This window comes from Procambarus clarkii, chromosome 23 (assembly GCF_040958095.1).
Source record: "Procambarus clarkii isolate CNS0578487 chromosome 23, FALCON_Pclarkii_2.0, whole genome shotgun sequence".
NCBI classification, from domain to species: domain Eukaryota; kingdom Metazoa; phylum Arthropoda; class Malacostraca; order Decapoda; family Cambaridae; genus Procambarus; species Procambarus clarkii.
Genome location: NC_091172.1, coordinates 27,643,426 through 27,662,704, shown reverse-complemented (window position 1 = coordinate 27,662,704; position 19,279 = coordinate 27,643,426). Strand labels below are relative to the sequence as shown.

General features: G+C 42.3%; 1 protein-coding gene across 18 annotated transcripts in view; it reads right to left on the bottom strand.

Moving 5' to 3' along the window:
* Window positions 1–19,279, bottom strand: part of heph (polypyrimidine tract-binding protein 1 heph) — a 378,342-nt gene that overhangs the window by 334,206 nt on the left and 24,857 nt on the right. For 5 of the 18 annotated variants that reach the window (XM_069330018.1, XM_069330031.1, XM_069330025.1 and 2 more), the window contains one exon: window positions 8,640–8,664. The exons of the other annotated variants lie outside the window; for them this stretch is intronic. In XM_069330018.1, the coding sequence (XP_069186119.1) occupies window positions 8,640–8,664 (25 nt within the window). The remainder of the gene's footprint in view (window positions 1–8,639; window positions 8,665–19,279) is intronic. 18 annotated transcript variants of the gene reach the window in all.

Below are 19,279 nucleotides of genomic sequence, written 5' to 3'. Positions count from 1 at the left end.
ACTCCCTGGCTAGCCCTCCATGTGGGTCGTGTGTGGAGAGCCCGGGTGATAACTAGACCACTCCACGCTGAGTGCCTGCCTGGCCAACATCACTATCACGCTGGCTGCTGCTGCACGGCTGATGACAGCACAGTATTTAAGCAACGTTGGCGCGTCACTTCCATATGGTGTTCACCGTCTCGTGTAACGCAAGCAGTTATACAGTGTTTACAGAGAGGGAGAGGACGGGAGGGGGGGGGGTGTGCACAAGGCCCATCACAACGAGAGCCATCAGCAGACCTTCACACAACCTCACAATACGAACACAGTCGCGAAATACATGACTGTCTAAATCTTTCAAGTCGTAAGTCCCCGCTACCACCATCCAACTACCACCTACCAACCACCATCCCCCTACACGACCATCGCACACGGTACCACCGTCTCCACCACCACTAATACTTCCACAACCGCCCGCTTTTTCCACCACAGTCTTCACTACAATTTCAACAACATTATCTCTCTCTCAAAGTTGCAGGGTGCTGTAAAAAATACAGGGTGGAAGAATGTAGTGTGCTGGTAATAGTGGGGTGGTGGCATGGGGGGCTGATGTGCAGTGAGAAGGAAGGTAGGGAAGGAGGAGGAGGAGGAGGAGGAGGAGGAAGGAAGAACAATGGTGGAAAAGGAAGTGGGTTGAAAGAATAGAGGGGGCAGCCAAGAGGGCTGGATATGATAGTGAGGACAAAAGGGACAAAGCAAGGCCCCGCAGGAGGTCTGATAGAGCTGTGAGGGGTTGAAGGGAAATGAGGGGAGTGGGCACTCCATGGCCCATACCAGACAACTTTCATGAAAAGGAAAAGGGGAAGGAGGATTTGACGACGTAATGAAAGGAAGGGGGAGCAAGGGAAAGCTGTGATCATGGGAGGGAAGAGACGGGACAACGGGGTGACATGAGAGGGAAGGTAAGGGGGGGAAGGGGTGGAAAAGACACACGGCCATGGGTAAGATGCGAGAGGACATTAGAGACCACTACTGGAAATACGAGAGGACGAAGCCAAGAAGCAAAGAACCGAGGAAGATTATTGAGGCGGCGGCAAGAAGGCAGCCACGGACTGAAGTGGGACACTGAACCAACACAGCATCGCGGACGGCTTTTTTTTTTTTACCCAACACATTAAGGCACAATCTGCATTTCTGCAGCTACCCTAGACTATATGAAGGGGCGTACAGTGTGTCACAAAGCTAGCTACGTGGTGCTAAAAAAGTTCCCGTCACGCAGGATGGTTAGTCATACAGGGCCATGTGATCAGTAGTCTGCACTGGCAGACTCTGGGAGCATTATAAGGATATCACCAAGACAAGAATGAATAAGGCAGCAGTGATACTAAAACTCCCCATCTCGCAGAATGGTTAGTCATACAGGGCCATATGTTCAGTAGTCTGCACTGGCTGGCTAAACAGCGGGAAGATTAAGCTTCAGCTCCTGGATGCCGATATAAATGACTGAACCATCTACCCTTTCCACTGCCCTGGTACCCTTTCAATAAAACCACGGTAGATACTATTTGATCGCAGCTTATCGAGAGGTATCTCCAAGTAGACATTTCTCTAAGATATGATCTGCTGTAATGATCACACGAGTAATATGAGTACAGCAGCAGACTGTAAGACGTTCACGGAATATATAACGAGTTAGCACAGAGTACAAGGGTGGTGCCGGTGGTGGTAATTGGAGGCAAAGGTGAACGGAAGATGATGGTGGGACGATGATTTAAGGAGAGAGAGAGAGAACATGTCAGGAGTGATGTGGGCGGGAGGAAGATTAGCTTGTAGAGAGAATTGTTCCATTCAAGGCCAGACAAAACTGCCAACTTGGAGAACGTGAAGGATAATATTTACTGCCCAAAGTAAAATTTGGGCAGTAAATGTTACCCTGCAGGTTTTTTAAAGTCTCCAAAAACACACCTAAATTTTGAGAACGGCCAAAAATCACTAACTGTATTTCTTCGTTCCAGGTGTTTAATTGTATCAACATTAACAGCCAATTTTAACACACTACCCCTAAATATACAGAGCATTCAATACTATAACCACACGTGTGTCCAAGAAGGGATTAACACCTCAAAATGCTACCTGATAAACCTAGCTGTGCCTACTAAAAGCTGAAGAGAGAGCAACGGTGACAGCAGTTGATCACTAGGTAAACACATTACTTCTTTGGAACACTGAGCATGGCACTCTGGCACATTTGTATTTAACCGAGGTTGCAACCTGAGCGAAGGGAGGGAATTGTCAAGAGGAAAGCGCCAAGCCATTACGACTACATAGCACTTGGAAGGGGTCAGGATAAGAAATCTGGGCGAGATCTCACAAGTTCTCCAATGTAAAGATCACATCTAAAGTTCTCCAGAGCATATCCAAAGTCCCTCCCTCCCTCCACTGTGTAAGATCACATGCAGACGAGAGCACTCCCCTGCCACATAACCCCAGTAATGGCACTGGCTCTACACTCTTACTGAAGGTTGCTCAGGGCAGGACTGGCACTACACCTCGAATTATCCTAAGTAAATACACCCATCTAGGAACCAAAGAGAACATTAGAAAAAAAGTATGTGATAAAACCATACTTTTTTAGGATCTAGGAACCAAAGAGGAACATTAGAAAAAAAGGTATGTGATAAAACCAAGATGTTCCGATCGTAGAAGGGGATAGACAAGATATCCCTGGGCTGATATATCTAGTGTGCACAAAAAAATTGTTGCAATGAGTAAGAGGCTAGTGCGAGGAATGAGTAATGAGGTAGCGGAGTCAAGAGGGAGGAAAAATGCATGGGAAAGAAGGAAGATCCAAGTGGAAGAAGAAGGAAGTGTGAAAAGCGAAGGAGGTAGGAAACGAAAGTAGGGAAGAAGCGAAAAGAGGGAGGAACAGGAGCAGGGACGATGAAAAGAAGAAGAAAGGAGGGAGGGGAAAGCGCCAAGACATTACCACTATATAACACTTGGAAGGGGGTCAGGAGAATTACGGGCTATTCATGCCCGTGCCACCTCTTGGGTGGCTTAATCCTTATCAATCAATCAATCAATCAGTCAGGATAAGGATTTGGGATGGGACGAGGGGAAGGAATGGTGCCCAACCACTTGTGGACGGTTTGGGAGTTGAACCTGCATGAAGCGAGACCGTCGCTCTACCGTCCAGCCCAAGTGGGTGGCGGGAGAAGGGAATGAGAAATAAGGATTACAAGACAAATGATATAAATAAAGAGGAGGAAATAAGACCAAAACAAGATACAGCCAAGAAACCCAACTTCAACGACTGAAAACATTGGACAGTAATGTCAACACCTCAAAAAATAATCCTGAAAATACATGAACAAATCCACAAGGGCCGTGATGAGGGTTCGAACCTACGTCCGAGAGGATCCCAGACGCTGCCTTAATCGACTGAGCTACGACATGGTCAAAAATAGCACGAAATGATCTCATTCATTTTTGTTCATTTGATGCATCACGCTATTGTGATTTCTGTGTGGCCTGAAAATAAATGATCGTCGTAAAATATATATATATATAGTAGTCAGGACACAAAGAAAAAAACAGAGCAGTATAAATTTTACAATGTTTAAGAATATAACAAAAACACTTAACACACTACTGTATAAACATATAATCTAAAACAATAACAGCATACATTCCATTAGGGTCAAGAAATAACAAAAGATAGAAACAAAAGCTACAAACGTAAAAATAACTTACCGAGAGTAGAGATCCAACTCTCATTCCTTGTCATTAACCCTTACCTCAAGGCAACCATTATCACAGCTTCTCGTTATTCCCCCTCTCCCCTTACATTCATCATGCATCGCCATTTCTCTTCCCTTACCGTCATCATCTCTGTCGCATCATTATTCCCCTCTCCTTACCGTCATCATCTGTCGCATCATTATTCCCCTCTCCTTACCGTCATCATCTCTGTCGCATCATTATTTCCCTCTCCTCACCTCTATCTTCAAACTATCATTTCCCCTGCATCATTATTCCCCTCGTGGCGCTCTTCTCTGCGTGAGGCAGTAGCCTACAACTTTATCATCAGTACCGCCACCCGTCACTAGACAGATACCTCGGGAGATCTATAATAAAACTTGCCCAAATCCATTTATTGGGAAAACTTTGAAAACTGGAGGCTGCCGCCCAGACTCCTCGTTATGAGGTAACTTTGTGGCCTCCACAGGTGCTAGATTTGTAGTGTCTCTTGTGTTGACTTGGGTCATGGCTGCCATGTGTTTCCTGCACCGGAATGGCGTCAACGTACACATTATTGTGTACACCATTTTAATATTTATTATTATTGAGAAACTTGCTACAATGCCGTAGTGTTTCAATGAAGGTGAAGTGAAGGACAGGCCCACCACACGTGTCCGTACTAAAGCAAAACAATCAACAAATGTAAACAGTTGCCGCTGGGAACATTACTTTACAGCAACTTGATAAAGGATGAAGGTTTCATCCGAAAATCTTGGTTTAATAAAACATACTTGTATTGGGTCCTTTCTTCCGCCTCCATTTGATTATTACTATTATTATATGACACAAATTGTGCGCGTGTGTGTATGCGTATCCTACTAAATGTGTTTGCAGGGTAGAGCGTTAACTACTGGGCCCCGCCTTTCCAGCTGGTAGTTGCCCAATCCACTGATTTCTAACCCTCATTTTGTTTTGTTTTACTGCATCTACAAACTCATTTAATTATCCAAACGGAAGGTGTGATGCAAGAAAATGGAGAGAGAGAGGGAGGAACAAGACGGGGATGGACGGAGGATTGGAAAACACAGTATGCATACCAAATTGGGCAACCTTTTAAAACTAAACTTAAAGGTTAGAAAAAGCAATGTGGGTCAGTTGGAAAAGGTACCGACAGAGGGCAGTCATCATGGTATAACTCAAGAAGTGGTGCGGTAATGTGCAAGAGAGAACACACTGAAAATAATGGATAATACCAACGTGAGAAACTGGATAATGTTTCCTTGTACAAAACTGTTATAGTTAATACTGAATAACTAGAAATCCAAAGACTGATATACAGAAGGCCTGGACAACCTGTTACAAGTTAGAATTAACAAAAGCATGTACAGAGGTTTAGTATATTTTACAGGAAACTGAAAAAGCTGTACTGTATAAGGAACATTTGAAAGTTAAAAGGGCCATTAGTTATCACTTACATACTTGAAATACTAATTACAGAGGTTTACAAAATGTAAAATTGCTGTAACACACTGACATACATTGACCAACTGCTAAAACATTAAGATTCTAATAACAACACTAGTTATTAAAGTACAAAGTATCTTAGGCAACTAGAGGCATGGCAAGATGACGAACTGGGAGACCTCAATGCCAATAAATATCTGAATATAAGACCAAACTATCTTCAACTGTAATGAGCCAACTCTTAATCTAGGCATAAGAGAAACCTAAACTGAAAATACCATTGTTCCTACCAGGACAAAAAGGAACCAGAAGGGGACCATAGAAGAGCAGTGCTTCTCGGTAATTAGTAAAAATACAAGAAATTGAATTTGTGTACACAAATATTTTGCTTACATTATCACAGTGCTTACCTTTATTCGTCCTTATCAAATTATTTCCTTTTAATATACAATATTCTCCAGTGCAAACATTCTTCCCTGAAAAAGAGTCTACATGAAGTAGAAATAAAACAAATATACCCAATGTTACATCCACTGAACTCCGTGAGGGCGTCAGGAGGAAGGGAGTGGTAGTGTGCTCTGTTAGAAAAGATCACTACCAATAAAACGACATACATAGCACGTCATTTATTACAGCAGTCACCATACTAAACTGTCAACAGTGACCCAGAAAAAAACCCAAATCCATAGGACCCAGCAGATAAGTTCCAGAGGATGTTAGTGTACAGTGACGGAGCTGCTAAAGGGTGACTACTGGCGCAATGTTAAGGTAAGAGTGTCAAGCAAGTTAGTTACCAAAACCAATGGTATTTTCAAAGGGAAGGGGGGGAGGCATCATGTAGAAAGATAATTTTTTTTTGTGATAAGTGTAGTAACAAGGCATGCAAATTGGAGAAACAAATGCAGAACACTGCAAACATGCAGGAAAATTCAAACATTAGTGGGTGTGTACTAAATGTGTGCGAGTGCTTTATCACTGTAATAGTTACAATAGCGGTGATGGAGGAATAAGGTGAGGAAAGAGGGGACTAAACGTGACAAGAGGAAAACTAAACACTGGGATAGTGGGCTAGGAGATACTGGCAGCACGAGAGACAAAAGATGGCAAGAGAGGAGGAACTAAAGGTGGTAAGAGGGGTAGATGGGTAGACCAATGGTAGGAGTGGAGCTATAAGTATGAAAGGGGTCAATGGAGGCAAAGGGAAACCAGTGGTGGGAGGGAGGGGGACCAATGGTAGGTAGGGGGTTGACATTGCTTTTAAGTGGCGGGGGAGGGAATCGACGGAGACTGGGGGGGGGGGGGATGGGTGGAAATCGACGGGGGTTGGGTGGGTGGGGGTTTGACAACGGAGGTTGGAGAGGGGGAATAGACAGAGGTTGGGGGAAGGAGGAGGGTCTAGGACAGAAGTGAAGGTCACCGGAGGCACTGGAGACGACGAAGGGACTAATAACAGCAGCAAGAGCAACAGGGAAGGATGCGAGGGTCTATGGGGGAACCAGAGCTCGGTAGACGACCACAGTAGGGCGTGAAAAACGTAGTAGATTAGATCTTCTGAAATGTCTTAATTAAAAACAGTTAAAGGATAAACATATGAAAATTAACAAAAGGGAGTACAGCTCATGAATTACAGACGTCTATCAGTAAGTGATGCAACAGAGAAAGAAAGGAATAGACCTCCGGAAAATAAAATGTAGACAGTAGGTCATCCGGAGATTGTAATTATGTAACCTAGGAGTTACTTAAGAGAGACTTGGGAGTGGAAGGGATAGGGAGCAAATTAGACAAATTCTGAAAACACCTACTCAATCAAACCGCAAATGTAATGTGGATATTTGAACTGAATTCAGAAACAATTTGACAGATCAATGTCAACAAAGAAACAAGTCAGGATTTGGAAAACTAGTAAACGAAGGGCAACAAAGGAATGAAACCATAACACACCTAAACACTGAATTGGCAAGGTTTAATTACCGTGGCAACTAATTAAACCTATTGGCAAGGTTTAATTACCGTGGCAACTAATTAAACCTATTGGCAAGGTTTAATTACCGTGGCAACTAATTAAACCTATTGGCAAGGTTTAATTACCGTGGCAACTAATTAAACCTATTGGCAAGGTTTAATTACCGTGGCAACTAATTAAACCTATTGGCAAGGTTTAATTACCGTGGCAACTAATTAAACCTATTGGCAAGGTTTAATTACATAATTACCACTATCGTGGTAATTGTGTTGTTATTTGCTATTTATTATATTTGTAATTTATGTTGTTATAATTGTTTTTATTTATAGAAAGGGTGAAGGAGGGCATAGAAAGGGTGAAGGAGGGCATAGAAAGGGTGAAGGAGGGCATAGAAAGGGTGAAGGAGGGCATAGAAAGGGTGAAGGAGGGCATAGAAAGGGTGAAGGAGGGCATAGAAAGGGTGAAGGAGGGCATAGAAAGGGTGAAGGAGGGCATAGAAAGGGTGAAGGAGGGCATAGAAAGGGTGAAGGAGGGCATAGAAAGGGTGAAGGAGGGCATAGAAAGGGTGAAGGAGGGCATAGAAAGGGTGAAGGAGGGCATAGAAAGGGTGAAGGAGGGCATAGAAAGGCTTGCAATGCATGGACGCGTGCCTAAACCTCTTGACTTTGCCCGATGGCAACACTCGCCATCAACTATAAAAGGATCAAGTTAACTACAAACCAACGTCAACTATAATAGTCAAAATCCAAGGATAACGAGACATATCCACATTACATATTGCATAAAATTTCACTAAAAACAGTAAATAGCATGTGAGAACAAAGAGCGGAAAACTTATTACAAAAATGTTGAAAAGAATCAATAACGTGAGTATATTTTACACGAGGATAAAACCAATTCTACTTTTAAACTATCACAATGTTTAATTCACCTAAGGAAGCTTATGGTGTTACCGAGTGCAGTTGTGAAATTTATTATGAATGTTCTACTAAGGGTTAAAGGTTGCTTTAAGGGGAGAATGGGGGGAGACATGAGGAAAAATTTGAAGAAATTTGAGAGATGTAAAGGATAAAAGATAGAGGGGAAGATAAAGAAAGGGGGAAGGTGTTGGAAATATCGTAAAGATGAGAGAAGTGATACAGAAGGAGAGGGAAGATATACAATGAGGGAGAGGACAATAGAGAGAAATGGAGAAAGCAGATGGACAGGGGAAAGAAATTTGTGGAGAAAGCAAGAGGGAAAACACGAGGCAAACGTGGAACAGAGGAAACAAAGCATGAGAGGAAAACAAAATCAAAGAGGATAAGAACGCTAAGAGCCAAAGACTTATAATACCAAGAAATGGTTTAAGACATATGAATGGTACAATGAATATGTTAAGGAAAGAAGCGTGAAAATAATAACAGAGTGCAGACAGTCACACGCTTGGTCAGGAGGCAGCAAGAGTGGCCTAGGAGAGCGAGAGTGGCCAAAATGGTGGTGGACTGTTTACCTTTGTCCCAGGGTTCAGGAAGCCTCTGAAAAACACAAAGAGAAAGGAAAAGTCAGAGATGGAACGGGCAATAGACTAAATAATATGTAGTGAGAATCAGCCTGATCAATCATATAAAAAAAGGATAAAAAATAACAAAAAATATCTATCGAGTAAAAAAAAAAAAAATGCCAGGCGTCATCTCACATAGAATACTTAAGAGAATAAAGAATAATAAGACCATTTAAAAATGAATAAGTAGTTTCAAACACAAGAAATGAGTATCTTTATGTATAAGTCACCAAAGTTTCACAAGAGAGTACACACCAAGTGCAACATCAATAAGATATACTTAAAAAAAAATTAGCTAAGTGAAATGTTGAATATTTCTGCAGAATGGACAGAAGTTTGCAGTAGAGAACCCATAGTACAGTATAGCCGTTCTGTAGCTGAAGAGGGTAGGACATCGAAGTACAAAGATATATAATCGAATAAGGTGAAAATTATATATATATTTATTAAAAAAAAAAAAGAATATGAATTTAAGTGTAGGCGAGGAGCATTTGTGACGAGTCAGCCTGAGTATATTCCATGGGTGCAATGCCTCTGTGTACCGTAGACCTACAGGGGTGGCAGGTGTGTGCCCTGGCGATGGTCGAAGATGATGATGTTAAAGATTCGCTACCTGGAACAAAAAGTTCCAAGTAGCACGGGCTATGGTGAGCCCGTAGTGAGGTCGAAGAAGGCTGGGGGGGGGATCACCCTGCAACCAGGACAAAATTAATCACATGGATAGAGGTTACCTTGCCTTACCTTGATCAGTTAGATCAGATCAGTTAGAAACTTCAACGTATTGAAGCAACCAATAATGGCGAAACGGTTCAACATACCAAAAACAACAAATAAAACAATATTTTATTTACAACACAAACGTCTCACACGCGCACAATTCAAACACACACACGGCAACAGAACATATTTTACGTCTGGAGTTAAGGACTGACACATGTACTGGCGCAGTCACCGTATGAGCAGGGCGAAGGATGATGGGTTGTGTTGTCTGACGGCAGACGGATCGATATAGTGGCGCCCTGATTATAAGTCACAGCAACACGCTTATACCATTTATTGCATTTGGAGGAGGGGGAGGGAAGGTGGGGTTAGTGGGGGAGGATGGGGAGTTGGGGAGGATGGGGGGTTGGGGGAGGATGGGGGAGGATGGGGGGGTTGGGGGAGGATGGGGGGTTGGGGGAGGATAGGGGGTTGGGGGAGGATGGGGGGTTGGGGGGGGGTTGGGGGAGGATGGGGGAGGATGGGGGGGTTGGGGGAGGATGGAGAGTTGGGGGAGGATGGAGAGTTGGGGGAGGATGGAGAGTTGGGGGAGGATGGAGAGTTGGGGGAGGATGGAGAGTTGGGGGAGGATGGAGAGTTGGGGGAGGATGGAGAGTTGGGGGAGGATGGAGAGTTGGGGGAGGATGGAGAGTTGGGGGAGGATGGAGAGTTGGGGGAGGATGGAGAGTTGGGGGAAGATGGAGAGTTGGGGTAAGGCGTGGTGGGGTTGGAGATACCAACCTGGAAATAAAGCTGGAAATAAACTGCAAACAGAACAGCCAAACATTGGCATAGGCTCTTGAGTTCGTATATATGAATAGTACACATTATTCCTCTATAAACATGCATACATGTAGAAATACAAGTGAAGAAACACACATACTCGGCTTCTGCAATAGACCAAGCCTAAGCTTAGCTACCGAATACATCCTGTCAGTAAGGTGGACAGCCCGCCAGCTATCATAACTCTTGCCATATTCCACATTCGTTTAACATTTTCCTTCACCTGCACCTCTTTATCAACTTTACTAAATATGGGAGGAGGGTTTAAACGGGCTGAACCAGCTATTCTGCACAATATCTTTACTAATTACGGCGGTATATTAGGATTAAAAAAAAAAAAATGGTGCGTACATAAACGCCACTAATTTTAGGGAGGGTAGAAATAGCCTAAGCTACTCTATCCCCTTAAGATGTATTTTATTGCCATAAAAAAAAGAAGTACCTGAACTTGAACTAATTTAAGTGCAGTGAATATCTACAATTAAATATAATATTAGATTACGAAATATGCAAGATCATCAATCTCACACAAACGGTATATGGCACGCAGCACTAATTATAATAATAAAACACTTCATTAATTTCACGATGGCGCAGAGAAAGAACACATTGTGCAATGTTTCCAACCGCATGTATATTTTAACAGCTTTAACACTACCTCCTCTCAATTTACATCACAACATGCAGCCAAGCTCTCTTAAAATATCCAAGCCATACACTATTACGATTCAAAACAAAATATCATCATTGGAAGTGTATATCTGCACATGACTCAGACCCACTTTTAGTTCCAGCTGATTGGGTTACATATAGGTATAAACATTTGAAACGTAACCCAATGACATCGCAGCTACTACATTTGTACACATTCCTGGAATGCCTTCGACTCGATAGGTAAGCCTAGTACACTTGTGTTTATAATGCTTGTCAAATTACGAGAACGGACTGATGCGACAGCGAACCCTGTTAAATTAACCGCTAGGATCTGGAAGAGCAGTTGCCAGATATGATACGTTATAAAAAAAAATAGTTCGTTGCCGAATACTGTACCACATTTTCCAGAGGCTAGCAGAAAAAATTACGTACCTACCTATACTTTTGTTTAACATGACATTTGCATTTTCAGTTTTAATTCTCGAAAATATATTACAAAATTATACGAACCACGCTATGCATAAAATATTCAGCTTTGATAACCTCAAGCTGAATTTAATGTCATGTAATATCAGTTTAAATAAACACCAAGAAGCCATTTGAATAAATAAAAATGTATATTTGTTTATAAAACACACACCAATAAACCATATGATAGCAGCATAAACTTAGGCGGAGGAGAGAGACTTGAGGCAAATTAGAAAGATCTGAGATACGGTCCGGCACCAAGGAGTGCCGGACCAACCGGGCTGTGGTGGGTATGTGGGCCTGCAGGCCGCTCCAAGCAACAGCCTGGTGGACCAAACTGTCACAAGTCAAGCCTGGCCTCGGGCCGGGCTTGGGGAGTAGAAGAACTCCCAGAACCCCATCAACCAGGTATCAACCAGGTTACACTATAGGCACGAGCGGGCAGAATGGCACCTGCCAGATACTGTATATGGTAGAGAATAAGGAGTTGAGAGATGAACGAGAGGGGCAGAGATATTACAGCTCTTGCTTGCAGTGTCACCAGGTTCCTTATACGATAGTTCCCATGTGATACTTTCTAACTACATTCTCATTAAACAAATGAGTCTCTAGAAGCAGGCTTCAGATGAGCTGAGGTAGGACAACAGCTCTTGCTTGCAGTTTCATTAGGTAAGTCATTTGACAGCTCTTATGAGCCCTAATCTTAGTTACGAATGCAGTAAAATTAACGGAAATAATATAGTTGTTATAACATGACAAACATGATATTGATCTAAAGAAATAACAAATAATGCCTTATTAATGTCTATCATACAAAGTGCCTGCCATCCACACTTTCGTGGAAATAAACATTCCATTCATCTGGACTGTATGACTCGATTCGAGACTCCATACAGACCACATGAATCGAATGTATCATATTAAACAGCTTGACCTCACAAGTGTTATGCAATACCCAACACTCCTCCATTGTCCGACTGAAAATTCACCTGCAATAAACAAAATAAAAACAAGAAATGCTATCACGTCTTCACATAGTTAACAGTGACCACCCCCTTCCCCATTAGCTACGACGTTCAACATGCAGTCCCCCCTTAAAAAGAAAAATAGCTTGCAAAACTAAAACTTCCATTAAAGACGATGACAAAAAAAAAAAACAGCCAGTTCGCAACTCCCAAACTTTTAATTAACAGCGGACGCTTGCCTGGCGTTTACCTGCCGCTGACTTCCCCTGGGGAAGGGGGGCCGGCTGCACCACGCCTCCCCATCCCAGTTCGCCACCAGGCTTCAGGAAGCTGCTAATTTTTAAATAGCATTCTGATAACTAGGCTGTACAGCCCCATTTTGAAATGTTTAACACTCAAGTCTACCAGTCCTTAACACAATTTCGTTGAACACTACGGTATGTATTTACAAGAAAAAAAAAAAAAATAGCACATTTGACGTTTATCACGCCTTGTCTAAGTTCGTAAGTAACTGTTACAACTTTACATTTCAACCTCAACTTGACTTGTGCATCATGAAACCCACCACAATAACTGACCGCACCGGGACACACCGTCCCAATAACCAAAAGCCATTCCACATGCCCATCTTCGCAGCTACAACCCTGCATTACAAAATCGTTCTATTATATACAAAATCTACCCAGCCTCGTTAATGTCACAACCACCTAATTTTCCAGCATTCCCTTTGCAACCAGCCTACCATCACTGCCTCCCTATCCACCAACTGCCTTGTCAACCTGTCAATCTTTCAACATACAATGGAGAAGACCGATGACATTTGTCATTCACAAACGTATTAGATACTCCACGGCTGAACTGCAATAACGTCAAATATCATATTACCGTGAACGCAGAGCTTCTGATCTTCATCTCTCTATTATTATCTGATCTTCACCTTTTTATTATTAAAGACATTCACACGAGACACTTGACGCGCTAACAATAGCCCCACCATTAGTCTATTTTCTTACATACTGTTAGATAACAAATATCCCCTTAAGATCTCTCTAAAGATGAGAGAGGATCGAGACCCCCAGTAGACGTACAGTACTTAGCGAGGGAACAAATGTATTATATGCGACGTCGCATATCACATCGACTTTTTCAGATAAGTCACCTTAAATTCATAATAGTGCATGGTAATATTTACAAAATGTATTAAACTACCTAAGGCCACAACTGCAACTAGAAGAATAATGAATACTGCATTATATTAACAAGATAACTGCAAGCACACAGAGAAATCACTTTATCGTGCTAGATTAATGAGAAAATCCACAGGAGCCGTGATGAGGATTCGAACCAATGCGCTGGGTGTTCTCAGGAGCACACTCTAGTCGACTACGCCACATGGTAAAAAAATTGCAACCTGGAGTACTACTGCACCCTCGAGGATTTAAGATGCTTCCATTGAAGCTGAACCGGGGTTTCACACAATTCCCCCATGCACTCTGGCTGTGTCGTGCAGTAATTATACCTCTGACGCCCGACATTATCGTGAAATATCAATGGAGGATACATCTTTTTTTTATTTCTTTTACCATGTCATGACGTAGCCGACTAGAGCTTTCCATCTGGGAACAAACGGCGCATAGGTTCGAATCCTCATTACGACTCATGTGGATTTTCTCAACCGCAAGCATTTCAATGCTGCATTAAAAATATACAATGAAATGCAAGTTATCCCAATGAAGATAGCATACCAAATATCTAGCACGAGGAGCAATTTCACTTTCAACACTTATTATGTCAACGGCAGGAAATCCTCCCTTCCCTCTCTCTTCTCTCCACATACACATCGCAGAGGGAGCTTCTTAGCGACTCACACGGTAATGATAAGTACCCCTGAACAGGGTCCTTGGAGAAAAAAAAAAGTCCCACCGGACAGAAGCCTGCGAACTTCCGTCTGCAGGCTCTCTATAATCTGTGGGACAAGGCCACCTGGATAGCTTGCCGCACAAACCCAAAAAACACTAGATGCTAGGGGATATCGTCCAAATTTTGCAGTTTGGGGCTTATGTAAATTGTGGTTTTATTCTGTACCAGGCTTGTACCACACATCCCCACCAATATAATACACAATTCGAAGCTACAGTACATATCATTACATGAACCTTCACGATCCCGGCAAACGTAACGCCGCAAATGTTATAGTATAACAAGGAAAACACCAGAAGTTGTTCCTGTTGCCCAAGATGAAAGTATCCAGCAAGACCATCTTAGCTCCGGAATGTCTCGCCCAAATAAACCTATTAAACAGCATAGCATGCTATTATTATAACAAACAGCACGAGACCTAACACAACAGAAAATAAGCATCGTGCCAATGATGAACAGTAAAACTAGCGTGACGAACAGAGCTCCATCCGGTGACTGGCGATAAGCGCCATCCTCTCTACCAAACAAACTGTACCATGTAGCTGTGGCAGCACCGATGGTGCTAGCCAAGCCTTATAGCTATGTATTCGCCAGAGTCACGTATAACCTTCGTTTAACAAGGTTAACGCTCGCATGTGTTTAAATCATACGCGCGCACAAACATATTAAATTGGCGATGTGTGCAGCTGTTGCACGATCATCCCATTATGCAACCGAAAACTAGTGACCCATGTCAAAACTGAAGGAGACTAACACACTTCAACTCGGCTAGAGTGAATTATAAGTGGGAGGTCGTGCCCATCAACCGGAAAATGAAGATGGGAAAAGAAATCTAAAGACGAAAAAACGAGACAATGAAAAATGAACATGTTTTGTTATACCTACGAATCAAAAATCACAAAAAATAAGGGAGGGAGGGAAAGCAAAAAGGAGAGGGAGGGAAAGCAAAAAGGAGAGGGAGGGAAAGCAAAGGGGAGGAGAGAGGGGGAAAGCAATGGGGAGGGAGAGGCAGGAGGAGGATGGTAAAGAGATGAAAAAAAGGACAGAAGGAGGGAGAACATCAAGGTAAGAACACGGTGGTGCTTTGTAGGGTGGGGAGAGGGGGAAATGGTGTTTGCTTACCAGCCTTGTAAGGCTACCTGTTGCGTTTTATTTTAACTTTCCGACCTTCGAATTCCTTGCCGTAGCTGGCCTGCTTGTGGATAAAAGTATGCTTCCACAACTTCGTTCAGAGCATTCCACTTGTTGACCACTCGTATAGGGTAGTTGCTTAGCTAAATGAACTGAGGGGTTCAGTTCCTGAGCCTATTATGTACCTCTAACCCCCTTCCACCACCGTCCACGGAATAGGTATTGGATGTAGGACTAAAATGAATGAAAATTTTAACTCGCGTTTCCAGTTCCTCACTTCGCCATACCATAGTTACAGCCCCGCTTCTGTGTCAGGTAAGTCCACTACGGGTTCACCATAGCTCGTGCTATTTGGAACTTTTTGTTCAGACTAGCTGAAGCTGGAGATCGTCGAATCTATGAGCTAATCAAATATGAGAAGTGACACTGAGCCAGACCAGGGGTAAGGTGAGGGGGGGGGGGTTGATGAGGTGATGGTGAGAAGGGCGGGGTTGACGGCAGTAAAGGTGTGTGTTGTTAGGGGAGGTTGAAGAGTGGGATATGTAATGTGATAATGACAGAAGGTGTCACTTTTAGTTCATTATTTGTATTTCAATTTACGGAAGTTAGTACCACTATAGTTTAACAGTGCTTATGAAACAGGACTTTGGCTTCATCTGTAGTTGAAAGGGAAGGGAAGAAGAGAATTATCGGGGGTAAGCGCCAAGCCCTTACGACTATATAGCACTTGGAAGGGGTCAGGATAAGGATCAGGGATGGGACGGGGGGAAGGAATGGTGCCCAACCACTTGTGGACGGTCGGGAATTGAACGGTTACAGTATATGAGAACTTGTAGGCAATGTTGAAGCCTTCACCAAACAGCCTCTAAAGCTTAAAGAGTGAATTTACAAATATATTAATTCAGATTCAGAATTGCCAAGATTCAGATAAATTAAAAAAAAAATTGATCGGGGTGTTTCACTAGAGAAGGCGAAGAAAGTTGAAACTTCTTCAGTAGCCCAAACGCTTTCGTGATAAACAATGCTGTACTGTTCAAGAAATTAAATCTTTTGACCATAAAGGTGAAAAATGACAAGTTAATGAAGTTTTCTTCCCTGAAACTTTTGAACACCTACACTTCTTTAAAATTCTTCTTGACCTTTGTAACGATTAGCACTCAAAGAATACCAAACAACTTCACAACTGAAGACTTCCTAATATATTTCCAGTAGGTGATTATTCCTGTTATTACTATCCCATTAAATCCCTGACATTGGAACATCCCTCATTCAACACTAAAATGTTGTTCAAACTGGCACAATTAAATACATAACATGTACTCTTATCCTCTGAAGTAGCAATACCAATCACCTTACTAAAATGAGCATCATCTTCAAGACTTGTAAAAACACTAATTTCAGATCACGGACAAATAAATTCCCCCCAATGCTTTCTGCACAGGTATCAGTACAAAACAGCTTCGCTACTGTGAGAAAAGCCCAAAATAAAATGAAGCACCATCGAAGGTGCTTCTTGAATTTACCGTAGGTCTGGCCAACACGACCATCTTTAATGTACCCATTCCATCTCCGAGTCACCTACACATTTGAAACTTCATCATTAACCACTATTAAATATAGTGTTGATGCGCTCACCATATTCACTCGTCAGCTAGCATTAAGTCGTCTACCATATTCTCTCTATCATACGCATGTTTGAGACTTGTCTCGAGTCATTCCATACTGGACGGAATGTCTCAAAGTCAGTTATACTTGAAGAAACTTATACTAACTAGGTTAGAACTAGTCACGTGCTATAGTTATGAGCTGTATTTAAAACTTGGTTAGGTGTGTATTTTATGCTCAGTTATCAATTGTCAATTTTCACAAAACCGCCCAATTGTCAAAAAAGAACGGCATCAAAGTTCACAGCTTAATGTTAAAGAGTACTTCTAGCCTTACCAAATTAACTAAACACCTGTGGTAACCAGTTACTCAAGTCAACATTATGAACAATGCATTAACTTAACGTTTTCTTATGTACGCTACTTTTTCTTGCTGTCAGATGAAGCCGTCCTCGAGCTATTAAAGACCGTGTTTATTGTCTCATGATATAATTCCATTCTCTCACAAATCTACATCTTTCATCATACCAAATAATTTACTCGTTTACAAATGAGTCCTCATATATCCTAAACATCTATTATATTTCCCAGCAAAATTCCAGTTATTTCTCCAATATAATGTCGCATATCCATTTTCTCTTATTCCCCTCAAAGCAACCGCTTGTAACTCTGACCCCCCTCCCCACCCCACGTCACTTCCTTATCCAATTAAGAACTCGTGTTTGCTTTCAATCTACCTTGTTTCTTTTCTGTGTATTTTAAATTCTAGACTTCACTACCTCATTTGAATAACCAGAGTTCAATTATCATGTAAGCACAAATCCCTTATACCACATTCTAAAATGCCACTGCTCTTATCTTCTGAATCATCTTTTACTATTTTCACTGCATCAACAGGTTGCATTTCAGGAATGTACATTTCTTTCAAGAGCAATTTGCATTCTGCGATCATATTTTCGTTGGTATTTCATGATACATCTGAAACACCAACATCTCTCCAACTCATCGCCTACATAACACACATGTACATCACTTTTCCTCCTCTCAGATGATCATGCTGCTCTCTCCATCATTCCTCTTATTATTCAGTCACCTCACCGAGTAAATATTTTGAAATCCCGTCCCCTCCCTCCCACCTTTCTTAGCCATATATCACACATCTTCTTCCATACTTTTCGCAATTAAAATTCACCTTTCACTCTCTAGCACGGATTTTTTTTCGTATGTTTGTTAAATCTCCTCGAATATACTACACATATTCCCACCCTTTCTTACCATAAATCCGTCCCCTCCCCATTACTACCCCACGCAGGGTGCAGTCGCACCTCCACAGATCTCCAGTATCAGCTATTGATACTGGTAATGGGTCCAAAGGGCTACCACTTACGGGCTATTCATGCCCGTGCCACCTTTTGGGTGGCTTAATCTTCATCGATCAATCAATCAATTACTACCCCCCCTTCCTTTCACTTCCTGGACCAGACTAACCCAACAAAGCACCATCTGCACAACACTATACCATCTACGAGTATAATTTTCCCATAACCTTCTACAGACAAATTCCCACATATCACCAGACATGCGGTCCGTGTAGCCCCCTCCCACACCTTTCCGTCCCATATATTTGCCCAGCTCTATTTCCACCTAGCCTCATTAGTATGTTAACATCCTTGTAAGATATCCTATACACGGCCGACAGCTTGTTTCCCAGTTGTGTGGTGGGGTCACGTGACGGGACAACCACCACCACCGGGTGTCTCCCTATTGGTCGAGGCCCTGATATGCTTTCACAGCGGTACGAGCAGTAATCAGATAACCAATACTGATGAACTTATTATTACTGCCTTTCTGTATTTCTAAACATTATTAATATGCAATCCCTCAATTTAGTAAATCACGTTCTTGTAGCGAGATTCAGTAAATCATTTATATACATTTCCTGTTATATAATCTTATCACACATTTCCACCGGTGCATCTCCTGGCCAGTTGACTTTTACATCTACTTTAATTGACACCACAATTCCTTGAATATTAGAGGTTATTTCTGTCAACGGGAAAATACATTTCCAGTCACTTATGCTTTATATGCCACTTAACAGTTGCCCTGTCGCTGCGGTCGTAAGTGTACCTTCACCTTAATAAGGGTACATTCGGGGGGCCTGACAGCAGAGTGAACAGCGCTCGGGGTTCGTAATCCTAGAGTCCGGGGATCGATCCCCGGCGATGACGGAAACAAATGAGCCTTTTCTTTCACCCTGATGTTCCTGTTCACCTAGCAGTAAATAGGTACCTGGAAGTTAGAC